Below are 13,484 nucleotides of genomic sequence, written 5' to 3'. Positions count from 1 at the left end.
TAGTGATCCATGGCTCAACCAGATAGATATTTAAATAGTTATCCACCACTACTCCAAGGTGCTGAAAACTACAATGACGGGAAATTCCGGATGAAGATCTTTCTCCAACGTGATAAATTCGAGTGGGATGCAGTAGAAAATGGTTTTACAGTTCCAATGAAAGATGGAAAGCCAAAACCCCTCAAGGATCTCTCTCCTGAAGGAGTGAATGCAATGAACTCGAATGCTAAAGCTATGAACTAACTTCTCAATGGCATGGTAGCTAGAGAATTAAGAAAAGTATCAGCATGTACTATTGCCAAACATATCTGGGATACGTTCAAAGTCAGCCATGAAGGCACTTCTAAGGTACGTGAAGTAAAATTAAGTATGCTCATCAGCTACTCTTGGAGTTCGATGGGGCCTGGTACAAACAATCCGAATCAGCAGCTACTCTTGGCAAGGTAAAGTGGTAAATAAATATGAATTTTTCTGACAAGAGTCTTAGCAGTGGTGGGAGGCAGACTTGATTTTAGCTTTACTCTATAGTGTTGTTTATTGAGTGTGTACTTGAATATGTTTCCAATCCTTGTTAAGATTTAGGGATTTTACTGTGAGAACATCTAAGTTGTGTATGGAGGTTGTTCCCTGATAAGTATTTTGAGCAGAATATACTACATCCTGTTAATAGGTGAGTTAATTTTAGAGTTGACTATGAATTATTAGAGGAAATATGTGGACTTGTGAATTACATAACTTGACTATGAATCCAAAACTTAGCTACACTTGTGGACATACTTCATTAACTTGAAACACAGTTAATAATCTTCTAATTTTTTACTCCACAGTTAGGAGTTCTATGAAAAATGCTTAAGGAATTATGGAAATGCATATGTGTGGAAGTACTTCACTGACCTGTTTTATTATCTTCCCCTTACGTCACTGATCGAGAGTTAGGTTTGTACTGGATGAGATATCATTTGGTTTTATAATTTTTACAATATCTGGCATTATGTTTTCGTATTGTAGATATTTTGTTTGCATGGAGGACTTTCACCATCTCTGGATACACTAGACAATATACGGTCCTTTGACCGTATACAAGAGGTACACTAAAATTTCTAAGCTGATTTATATAGTTTAGATGTCATATATATATATATGTGTGTGTAGTCTTTTTTTTCCATAATAGCTTTTCATTGCCAATGCTCTATCTTTTGTGCTGTCTTTTTAGTCAATCATGTATACTCTGTCCATGAAATGTATAAAGTACCGATCTAATGCTTGTGTTTCCTGCTTTGCCTTTTTCCGGTGAATAGAAAATTGCAAATCATTATCCTTTTCCCTGTGAAAAGAAAATGTAGTTAACAATGCCTATATCTTATTCTTGTTATTAAGTGTTTTAATGTTTTGTTCGTAGGTTCATCATGATGAGGCAATGTGTGACCTTTTGTGGTCAGATCAGATGATTGTTGTGGCCTTGTGGGTGGGGAATATCACCACGCGAAACTGGTTATATGTTTGGACATGATATAGACTGTAGCATCATCTATTGACAGCCACATATATAGATTTGTAACATATATTGACAATACTTGATTGTTTACATTTACAGAACTTGATTATGTTAGAATGTAGTTTTTACAAATTTTGATTCATGTATTTATAATAATCCATGAGTTTCATATTTGTTAATTTAATTTGAGTTGGTCTAATTATTTTTGAAATATTTCCATTTATATTTTGTATTAAAATATTCATCATTTTTATAATTATATTTGTGAAAATAAGGAAAAATAAGTAAAACCAAACTATTTATTATATATTTTTAAAACTATTTAGGTTTTCCCCACGTATATGGGGTCCACTTTAAAAAAATCAGAACAACTACTGCAACATCTATATGGATCTATTATAACATCTGGAGTTATGTTACCTGAGACGTGTTGTTATATATGCCTATAGTTACTACTTAGGACTTAACATAGCAACTGTATTTCTATAGCCTTTTTTGGCCTACAGCAATATCAAATGGGATCTATAGAGATAATGTATAGATGTTACAAGAAGCAACCTATGGAGTAGTGTAGCCAACTTTCATCTTGACTTGCTTTGCTGAAAAGATAAGTAATAAAATTTGTATTAGATGAGTTGAAGTCATCTAGATACATATTTCCTTTTCTCACTCCTGTGAGAACCACTTTGTTGTTCTTATTGTTTGTAAGAACACAGGCTTCTGAATTGAAGGTTACAGAGTTGCCCTTATCACATAGCTGGATGACATTCAAAAGGTTGTGTTTGAGTCCATCCACTAGAGCAACTTCTTCAATGATGACATTGTCTTTTGAAATCAAGACACATCCCAAAGTATACCCTTTGTTGTCATCTCTAAAAGTAATACTTGGGTCAGCTCTCTCCTTGAACCCAGTGAGCAGGGTATAATCTCCAGTCACATGTCTTGAGCAACCACTATATAGATACCAAAGATTCTTTCTGTTTCCCTGCACACATCAAAATCAAATCAAGTTGATTTTGGTACCCAAGTTTCCTTGGCTCCATCCTTGTTAGCCTTCTTTTTAGATTTTCTAGGCTTTTTCTCACTTGTCTTAGGTGATTGAGATTCAACCTTGGTCATTAGAGTAGGGCTATGAAAACCATTCATAATTGCAGAATTGTCATGCACAGGTTGGTTAACATGAAATGGCATATTATGTGCAAACATGTTATTTCGATATGGCATGCTAAATGGCATTTGAGGCATATTGAATGTAGCATAGTAAGGATTTTGTTCAAATGGCATATTAGCAAATTGTGCATTCAAATTTTGTGCAGGCATAACATTCATATGAATTGTAGGCATGTTGAGAAATGAGGGGGGTGCAGAAATGGGTGCAGGCATTGCGGATTTGCAATTGACAGATAAGTGATTAATAGTACCACACTTAACACATATTTTTCTAGGTGCATATTTATCAGGTGTGTAGTTGTTATATTTGTTAATTCTTACTTTCCCATTCCTGTTGTTTTTCCTTTTCAAATCTGCCTTGACCTCAATTTTCTCCAATCTGTCATTCAGTTGCTTCATTTATAGATTCCCCACATTGATTCTTTTATTCTCCTTGACTTAACTTGATTCTCCTGTAACAAAGTTCTTGGAAACTGATCCATATTTTTTCCATTGAGTATAGCTAACTTGGCTTGTCTAATTGGCTTTTGTTCTTTCAACGAATGAGCATCCTTGTTTTTCAATGGATAATTACTTTTATCTTTTGACAGATAAACTTCATCATATGTTGATTCCACGTCCGTCGATAATCCTTCTACCAACTCAGAATCCAGTTTCTCCTTGCTCTTTTTCAAGGAATCTTCATAGAATGATTCTATACCTTGAACCTTAGCAATTTGGGCACTTACATTTCTTGATGATTTCCAAGGCTTGATTACCACTTGCACTCGTTCAAGGTGCTTTCTAAAAATTTCCTCTATCTTCAAGGATTCAGTCAATTCATCTTTTGCAATCTTAAACTCTATCTTTAGTTTCTCAAACTCAACGAATTGAGTTTCTAACAGAGTATTTCTCTCAGTTAAAAACATATATTTTTATTTAATTTTTGTGTTTTCTTTAGTAAGTGATTTAAGTGTAACATGCAAGTGATATAATCCTGTTGACATGTCATTTATATCATCATTACACTCATCTTTAGAAATGTATACTAGATTAGTAGTGATTACCTGATTTCTTGAAGAACCGACTTCTGCTTCATCTGATTTAGCCATTAGAGCTAGATTGATATAGCTAGTTTCTTCATCTTCATCTACCCCATCAGCTGCCCAGACATTATCTTGATTCAGAAAGGCCCTTTCCTTTTGTTTGAGTAGTTCAAAGTACTTCTTTTTGTAATCCACAGGCTTATACTTCTTTTTCTCAGAATCAAGCTTTCTGCATTCATTGGAAAAATGACCACTCAAGTCACATTTGAAATATTTGAATTTAGATTTATCCACCATATTTCTATTTAGCTTGGTTGCTCCAAAATTCTTTTTGAATTTTAGCTTGGAAAATCTTCTTGATAGGAAAGCCAGATGTTCATCTATGTCCTCCATTTCATCCTGACTAAGATGGTCTTTATGCTGAGCCATTAGCCCTTTTCCTTTGCCTTCAGAAACCCTTGAGTTTGGTGCAGATTCCCAAGCTTCAACCTTCATCTCTTTCACTCTCTCTTATTCAGCTACCAAAGCAATAAATCCTCCCTTCTTCCTTCCTTTCTCTTACTGCTCATCTTGTTCCAACTCAAGCTCATAAGTTTTTAGAATGCCATAAAGTCTCTCCAAAATAAATTCCCTATGATCTTGAGAGTTTCTAAGAGAGACAGTCATAGGCTTCCTGTATTTTGGTAGAGATATAAGGAATTTCAGGTTTGAATCTTTTATCTGGTAAAAACATGTAAGGGAGAAAACACGCGCTAATATTCACACAAGTATAAGCGTTCGCAAGTAGTATAAGATATAAATCAGATTCGTTCCCACAGAGACTGGTTTCGGTTAAGTTCAATTTATGCACCTATGCAACAATGTATGGTTATCGCCTAATGCTAAGACAAATAACAAATTGGGTTTTGATTAAACTAAGAGATTATACTAAATAACATTAACTAAGAGAATTGAGGTTGAATTAATATATATGACAAACCTGGGATTCTAGCTTCATTACTACTTCATTCAATAGCCTTATTGTTCTAAACTTTAGCATATAATGGTGATGACACTAATCAGATAACACGAAACTAGTAAACGCCAACTTTCATTGTACGAATACCCTACTACCAAGCATCCACAAAAGTGATAGAAGTTGAATAGGCACCAATTATATTGAGACCCTATATGTTTATAGAATTTGACAACATAACGGTTTAAGCATAAGTTATCTATCTTGATTACATAGGGCAAGTAAGATGGTTAAAATTACCTACGAATCATGCATAACAAATACATGAACCTATGCTAGCATGGCAAGTTCTAAATCTCAAGATTCACTGTCGCTTTAAAAGAGATTAACAAACTATCTTATATGTTAGCTACGCACATAAGACGAATAAGCACAACCAATACTAGGATATCAATCAATCACCACACACCAAGATATCGAAATAATTAATTATTGAAATCCATAAGTAAATCCGCTAGAATCCCATGATAATGATTAGCCCATAATTGAACTCATCGTCACCATGGGTTCATATGAAAACATGGTATAAAATAAGGTCTTAATAAACTGAATAATAATTAAAGTACGAATAAACGAGATCCAGGTTCAACAAGAACGAAAACGAGCATCCAAAGTTACAACTAATTCAAAGAATCACAAGTTGAAAACAAGATCTTCTTTTTCAGAGTTGTTTTGTGCTTCTATGTCTTCTCCTTGGTATCCCAATCTTCCCGAATGATGAAAACCCTTTTTTTAAGTATATATACGCCCATATTGGACCTGGACCCTTAAAATCGTCAAATTCCACTCAGAAAAGCCTTTTTCAGCGAAATAAGCGACCAGCCGCACCTCAGGAGGCCGCCTCAGCTCTCCAGGTGGGCGCCTCAGCTCCCAAGCGGCCGCCCCACATCCCAGGCGGGCGCCTGGAGCCTGTGTGGAAAAAATTCTGATGAATCTTTTTTTGGCCATAACTTGAGTTCTACTCGTCAAAATTAGGCGATTCAACTGCCCACGCCAAGCTAACGAGATTCTCTACAACCTGATAATGGCCTTGGCTTCCAAATCTGATCACTTTTCATCATATTTCCTTTAAAAGCTCCTTTCTTCATTTAACTGATACCTGAAATACAATAACACAAAAATACATCAAAATACCAACAACTTGAGTCCAAAACTCCAATTTAAGCTTGTAATGAAGCGTTCCAAGTGGATATAAAATCCACTTATCACAACCCCAAACTTGAATCGATGCTTGTCATCAAGCATAAACAGACTCAAAACTACAAAAAAACCTAATGCACGAATGCAACTACGTGAATGCAACTAAATGATAATGGAATCGATCCCCTCAGAATAACCATAACCAAATGAATAAGTCAATGCCTCTAAGAATGCAATGACTTTAAACAGAGTTCGAATAAATCCCACAAACCAACTCACAAACCAGAAACGTGCATGTGTGGAATGCTTAACAGATATCTCTCGATACTAGATCAATAACCATAACTTATCTATCATCGAAACAATCAAAAGTTTATAAACAGAATAGACAATAACGCACTATGACTCACAACACCTCCTTTTGACTAGAGTTATACAAGGATTCACACTATTATTGAACACATTATAACAAAGATGCTTATTTGACCGTGCAATGAATGAGGTCCCAAAAGACTTATGCAATAATACCCATGTAGCGAGCGTTAGGTTAGCGGATCCCAGACTATAAAAGTCTTAGGTCACTGGGCACAAAGTCCCCTAGAACTTAATAACTCGGGTATTAAAGAGCTCACTCTTGATCCATTATGCATAAACACATACTTTTTTTTCTTTTTTTTTCTCTTTTTTCTTTTTTTCCTTTTTTTCTTTTCTGAATGAGTGCATTTCGCTCCATCTCAATCAACCCTAGACTACTCATAAAAATATGAGCCGGCTACTAGCCATTTGACGCCTAGCCTTACAACAACTAGTAATGAAATCCAAGTTTTTCTCCAGATAAAAAAATCAGTGTTTTTACGTCATTACGAGAATATCACAAATTCTAAATATAACCAAGTGATTAAATCTCAACAACAAACAAGTATGATCATGATCTAGATCAAAAGCAACCCTATAAGACTTTGTGAAAATATTTGTTTCTGGCATGCAAATCAATTCATTAAGACTTAAACATCCCTCTATTCGTCATCACCATACTCAAATCAACATCAACTTATCAAATATCATAGTTCATCTTAAGGGATCATGCTAAATATGTATGCAAACGCAACTATATGAAATCACATAAAAACAACAAATATGTCCTATGTGAACAATAATGCAAAAATATGAATGAACTACAACTAAACATGCAATATGAATCTATATGAATCTATATGGACACACACTACTAATCCTTACATTATCACCCCCAAAATTAAAATTTTCAATATCCTCATTGAAGGTAATAATAAGAATTTCAGGCATACCAAATTAGTAGGAGAGTCACCCTCGTCGGGTGGAGGATCAGGTGGCCAATCAACCTCGCCACCAGTGTCTCGGACAACAGCTGCGAAAGCGTGTGTCAAATCTTCAGCAAAATGATGGTGAATGTCGTGCATGGCCTCCATACGCCTAGTCACTCTCCTGTACTGCTCATCACCAAGACCAAACCTATCAACTGTTTGTGGCGCATGAGAAGAACCCTATGTAGGCACTGGAAGATCCGTCCAGCCACTCTCTACATCATCAAAAATATATCCCAACCCCTTACCATCATGGGGTGCACCTAAGAATGAATAACTCAAGTGATCTGGGTTTCGGTTGAGCTCAAGTGTAAGAGCTTCTTGAATAAATAGTTCGAAATGCTCTTGAGAAATTTTTAGCTCTGCTAACCCAAGAGAATCGAATGGCATATCCAACTTCCTCATCCACGAAGGTGCATTCAAAACCTGCAGTTGCTCTACTCCTTCCTTGTCATCAATAACTGATTTCCCTATTAAGGATCTCTCTAAGGTCTCTGACTTTGGCAATTGGTCAAGCTCTGAATTTACTACAGAGTCGACCCACTCTACTTTAAAGCACTCCTCTTTAGTTGTGGGTAACTTTATTTCCTTGAACATATTAAAAGTGACCTTTTGATCATAAACCTTCATCGAAAGCTCTCCTTTTTGCACATCGATCATAGTTCGGCCTGTAGCCAAGAATGGTCTTCCCAAGATAACGGGAATCTTCTTATCTTCCTCGAAATCAAGAATTACAAAGTCAGCAGGAAAGATGAGTTTATGTACCTTGACCAAGACATCCTCCACTATACCTCGTGGATAAGCGATGGAACGGTCACTAGTTGCAATGACATGTATGTTAGTGTCGGATCAGGCAGACCAAGCTTCTTGAAGATAGAAAAGGGCATCAGATTGATGCTAGCTCCTAAATCACATAAACACTTGTCGAACGACAAGTTTCCAATGGTGCAAGGAATAGTGAAGCTTCCAGGATCTTTAAGCTTCGGAGGAAACTTCTGTTACAACACTGCACTGCATTCCTCTGTTAGAGCAACGGTCTCTAAGTCATCGAGCTTCACTTTCAAAGAGAGAATACCTTTCATTAACCTCACATAGCTAGGCATCTGTTCAAGAGCTTCAGCGAAAGGTATGTTGATATGAAGTTTCTTGAACACCTCCAAAAACTTCTCAAACTGCTTATCCAGCTTTTTAGTTTAAATGATTACGTGGACACATGAGGCAATGTAGTTTAAACGAGATGACCCTTTGGTGCTAAAAACTGCAAACAGACAAACGATTATGATTATGCCAATAGCTACAGGGTCAAGATGATTGTAGTCATCTGCAAGCGCACTAGCATAAATATGAAAATCATCCAGGTCTTGGTTGTAAAGGGTGGCTAGGTAGGATGTCCATGATCGAGTTACCGCTGCACCGCCAATTATGTACTCAAGAATTATATTTCCAACAGCAATGAAGGCCACAAACTCACCGAGTTCTACTCTTAGGTAGGCAAATGAGCCACCTGGAGAAATGGAAAGAATTTAACTATAAAAACAACTACAAAACTGCATACGTATTGCCCACAAATATGTAGATAACAAGTTAAATAAAAAGGATGAAAGTTAAAAAAAAATTCCAAAGGGGGCTTTTATCTAAAGGATACAAGTTTAGGGACCAGATGTTTTAAAAAGGTCTACACATAAGGACCATGTATTTATGGCTATGAACATGTCACCAAAGAGCCCCGACTTCAAATTTTTTAATTGTGCTCTCTAATTTTATCATTTAACACTATTATTGAAGTGAATATAACTGAAATTGATAACAAACTTACAAGCTTTCTGAACTATAGTAGTCCTAGTGCATGAATACCGCAAGATTGATAGTTCGCTAGATATATATATTCTTGAATGAATTTGAACGTATTAATACATTTTCTAGTAAAAAAAATAGCTCATTCTTTTTATCTTCAAATAATTTCCAGCAAGATAAGAGATCACATGAATCTGAATTAACATTTTAAAAAGATAAATAAACCATTCTTCGTCAACTTATGACCCATAATAGCGTGTCATTCCTATGTTTTCATACCTGCAACCGGGATTTCCACAGCAAACTTAGTGTAGCAAAATACAGATAGCAAAGCAGAGATCCCATAGATGATATAGGAGAGAACAACAGAAGGATCAGCATGATAACGCGCTTCCAACCCGGTAAGAACAAATATTTCAGCTCCAATCACTGCTCTAATGCCAAACCACATTAGATCCCACCATGACAGAGTCTTCTTCATCTTGTTGTGGCTCCGAGCTTTGGTCTCCAACTCAGCCTGGTCAGCTGATCGAGTGAATACCCGATCCACGAACCGAGAGGGAGTCGCCTTCAGGGCACTTACATAGTTTCCCCAGCTCTTAAATGACTCCTCTGGAAGAAAATCTTCCTTTGAACACGAACACCCTCTTCTCCTGAGCCCAGTTCCATGTACAAAAGGCTTATTGACATTGACCTTTATGTCCACATAAATGTCATTTTGTACAAGTGAATGTCAATGCTTGAAAAACGTACACTTTAAGCCTTATACTTTAGCTACTTACAGATTTTTACTTTTTAAGCGTCACTAGTGAGGCACCTTGCGTTGAGTATTTGGTGACACTTGTGATTTAAATTACTAATATCAAAACTCAAGACTCGGAGGTTTAGAGTGTGTGTATTAAAATATAAATAAACATGAAAACCAGTAAGGTCCAAAATATCATCAGCCCTATAAAAAATGCATACTCCCTTGTACATGGTCTCTTTCCAGAATTCATACCAAACATTTCCAGAAGAGTCACGCCCTGATTTCTCTGAACCAAGTTCTTTATAGTCAAAATCTTCAGCAGCCAATATACCTGTACAAATCACGACTAGAGTGTAATACTGAATTTTACCATTACCACATTCCAGATAATGAAGCCCATTTTATGGTGCTTGACATGTATGTAACAACCAGGTGTATACTAAATGTCATGTAATTATAAAATTTTATATTCTAGGTAAGTAGTGTCTATGCATAATTTACCATGCCTAGCAATCAAAGACCAGAACATGTCTAGCACAAGGAATAACGATACTTCTATTTATTACCTCCAAAACGTTGTCATGTCTAAGGTATTAGCATGTTACTGCTTTCCTCAACATACAAGCTTTCGTTCCAACGGCACGCTTGACCATCCAATATCTCTGTCAATAAAATACACAATTTGCATAACAGTGTTGAGGCTCTCTGCTGGCGTATTTATGGTTATATGGCTAAGAGTCAAGTTCTGGCATTGTAGTATGTTCATGTGGAACAATTTGTTGTCCATTGAAGTTATGCCCTGCACCAATGAATTGGTCACCTTGTTGAACCGTATATTCTAAGAATAACAGATAAAAAAACATGCATATAGTCAATTTTCGAGTTTCTAATCTGATAGTATCACGTAAAATCCAACTATAACATTGAATGAAAATATTAAAGCATTATCCTTTTTCATTTAGGCAGATAGATATGATTTCTGGAAAAGCTCAAACATATATGTTCGACAAAGTGTTGTATTTACCTCTCTCAGTACAGAAAACTGGAAATTTCTAGCAAGCTCCAGACCTTTACAAACTTTGTAAAATTCAGACAGAAACTAGATGCTTGTGCATGATTTGGCAGACCAATTAACTAAACACCTATTAAAGCACAATAAGGATACTGGGAAGAAAAACCACGCACTTATGCAGGTGACTGATTTTCCCTCACACGCAGCATATCCACTACGCCATAAGTGGGCTATTGTAATGCCTAAATGGGGTTACAATAGGCCCCAAAAGCGTTACAATAGGTCTATTGTAACACCAGGGGGCGTTACGTATACGAGCATTACAATAGACACCCTAATGTAACACTTCGCCGATCTATTGTAACAGAGAGGAAAACGTTACAATAGGCACCTACTATAACACTAACATGCCCAAATATAACACAAAATGAGTGATACAATAGCTTGATCAAGATTGCATAAGTGGGACCCAGAAGGTGGGGTCCACGTGGCCCCGACATGGGCCCCACCTATGGGAGCCACGTGGACCCCACCTTGTGGGTCCCACATAACCTATTGTAACAGTAGATTTTATCTATTGTAACACCAATTTTTTTAGTTAGGAAACACTGGAATATGTGTATTGTAACAGTTTTTTATCTATTGTAACACTAGTAAGATATATAATGTAACATTATATGTAAACAAATGTTACACTAGAACAAGCAAATGTAACAGTTATTCTAAACATTTTTGAAATATAAGGTTTGTTTTTAGAACAATCCATAATCAACAAAAATATCAAATCTGCGTACATAAGAGTCTCAGCTCTGCAAACCAAACAACTATATTACAATACATTCTCCAAACCATCTCCAACGCTAACGACGACCAAAGTACTATAAATAGTCTCATCCCAACGCCAACAACGACGACAAAATAAGAAAACGTATTGATCTTTATTTTTCTGAATATTTACAATTTACATAATGAGAATCATAGTCTATGTAGAAATTAACAAATGTGGGACATAAATTTTTTTACAGGAGTGGTCTAGTTGGAAACGTCGATTAGGTTCCAGTTCCTATGAGTTATTACAATGTAAGGAGAAGCTCTCTTGTCAATGTAGAAAAGAATTTACCAAGTGAGCATCGAGAGGTGGAGGATAGTTGTCAGCTACAGTGTCAATCCAATTGAATATCATGTTGTGGTAACCATAAGGCTTCCCAGACATGCTATGAGCATATTTCTAAGCTGTTGTTGAGTTAAACTTTTACGTACATCAGGATGTAAGGAAGCAAGGCTATATGTGGATTAGAGTCATCCTTTAGTGACAATTCCCACCATTCATCCCATGGAATCACCACAATAATTTCATCACCCTACCAAACATAAATATTTGGTCACACTTATTAGATAAATATAACCCTAGCAGACTCTAAGATAAACCACCCCCTAACCATAAAACTACCCAATCTCCAATATACATAAATAGATAGGTCAATCATTAAATATATATACATTTATATTAAATATAATCATTAAAAAACAAAATAAAACTTTTATAATATATTAATTGATTTCCTATAGAATTATAAGGTATAAGAAGTAAATTACTTCTAGAAGACAATGTTATATAGATGAATAAAGGACGTTCTGCTACTTTTTCAAGATTATACATGGAAAATATGCCTAAGCTTGAAGTAAAGAATGGTACAAAATTATATTTCTTACAAAAAAGTGAAAGTGAAGTAGGCAGTTTGGCAATTCCAATTCAAGGCATTAGCCCCCCACTTGCAAAAATTCTTTTATATCTTAGAAAAGTTAACCAATAGCAGTAGCATGAACTATGATATGATGTCAACATGCATATATTACAATATTTCAGCTCTGTAAGACTATAGTTCAAGAAGCATCTAACAACCAAATATGAAACGTTTCACATGTACACCACAAAAACATCAAACTAGAAAGGACAAAAGCATGCATTCAGTAAATGTGATAAGAAAACCCACAAAAGAGAACTAAGAGAACTTTAAATCTGATTTATCAACATATATATATGCAGCAACATCATCAATTTTGCAACATTATCATCTGATATACCCAAAAAGAGAAAACATAGAAAAGTTGTAGTAGCTTCTTTAATATTTTCTTCACAGATATAACTAGTAGTATATAAGTAAGTTCCACTTTCCCTTGAAGAAAGTAAACACAAAAGACAAGATAGTTCCTGATGAAAGACCTGACTACTTGCAGACCAAGTGATTAACAAGAAACTACAGAGCAGATCTTCCTCCACATCACTTCAATGTTAAAAAAAATAGCACTACTTAAACTACCAAGATTATAATGGAGGCAGATAAGAGCTCTGTAGCTTACTAGTTAAACCACTTTGCTAAAACTGAAGCTGCAAATATTCAACTATCTACTTAAAATAACTAGTCCATATAACCATTATATATCAATAATCAGAAACATAATTATAAGTATAACCTTGTTGCATGTTCATCATCAGCAGCAGTACCACCATCACCTTCACCTTCACCTTGTGCTTCACCATCATTATCTAAGGGAGGAGGAAAGTTGAGATCAATCCCTATATTTTGAATGCGTGCTCCACCTGTCTTAGTACTAGTTTCTTCACCTGAGTGCAAGAGAAGTGAATCATTGACTGGCAGTGAAAACTGAAAACTAAAAACCAAGGCAACAGAGACTTTTAAATAATAGCAGGAAAGTAATTTAACTACTAAAAGTTCTATA

General features: G+C 35.7%; 1 protein-coding gene across 1 annotated transcript; it reads right to left on the bottom strand.

The window, feature by feature from the left end:
• Positions 1-8,381: 8,381 nt before the first annotated feature.
• LOC141699686 (cationic amino acid transporter 1-like) lies at positions 8,382-10,259 on the bottom strand. Its single transcript, XM_074503565.1, has 4 exons — positions 10,232-10,259; positions 9,898-10,061; positions 9,262-9,676; positions 8,382-8,692 (listed from the first exon to the last, which is right to left on the bottom strand). The coding sequence occupies exons 1-4, from the start codon at positions 10,257-10,259 to the stop codon at positions 8,382-8,384; spliced, it is 918 nt and encodes a 305-aa protein (XP_074359666.1).
• Between the last annotated feature and the right edge of the window lie 3,225 nt (positions 10,260-13,484).

This window comes from Apium graveolens, chromosome 1, assembly GCF_009905375.1.
Source record: "Apium graveolens cultivar Ventura chromosome 1, ASM990537v1, whole genome shotgun sequence".
NCBI classification, from domain to species: domain Eukaryota; kingdom Viridiplantae; phylum Streptophyta; class Magnoliopsida; order Apiales; family Apiaceae; genus Apium; species Apium graveolens.
This window is presented reverse-complemented; position numbering and strand designations above follow the sequence as displayed.

What these genes read in the sequence shown, in the direction of transcription:
- LOC141699686 (XM_074503565.1), bottom strand. Translation starts at nt 10,259, where the DNA reads ATGTTCTGGTCTTTGATTGCTAGGCATG. An exon ending in TGGACCTTACTGGTTTTCAT is followed by an intron (nt 9,677 to 9,897) that starts GTTTATTTATAT and finishes GTGGACATAAAG; the next exon opens with GTCAATGTCAATAAGCCTTT. An exon ending in TGTGGAAATCCCGGTTGCAG is followed by an intron (nt 8,693 to 9,261) that starts GTATGAAAACAT and finishes CCATTTCTCCAG; the next exon opens with GTGGCTCATTTGCCTACCTA.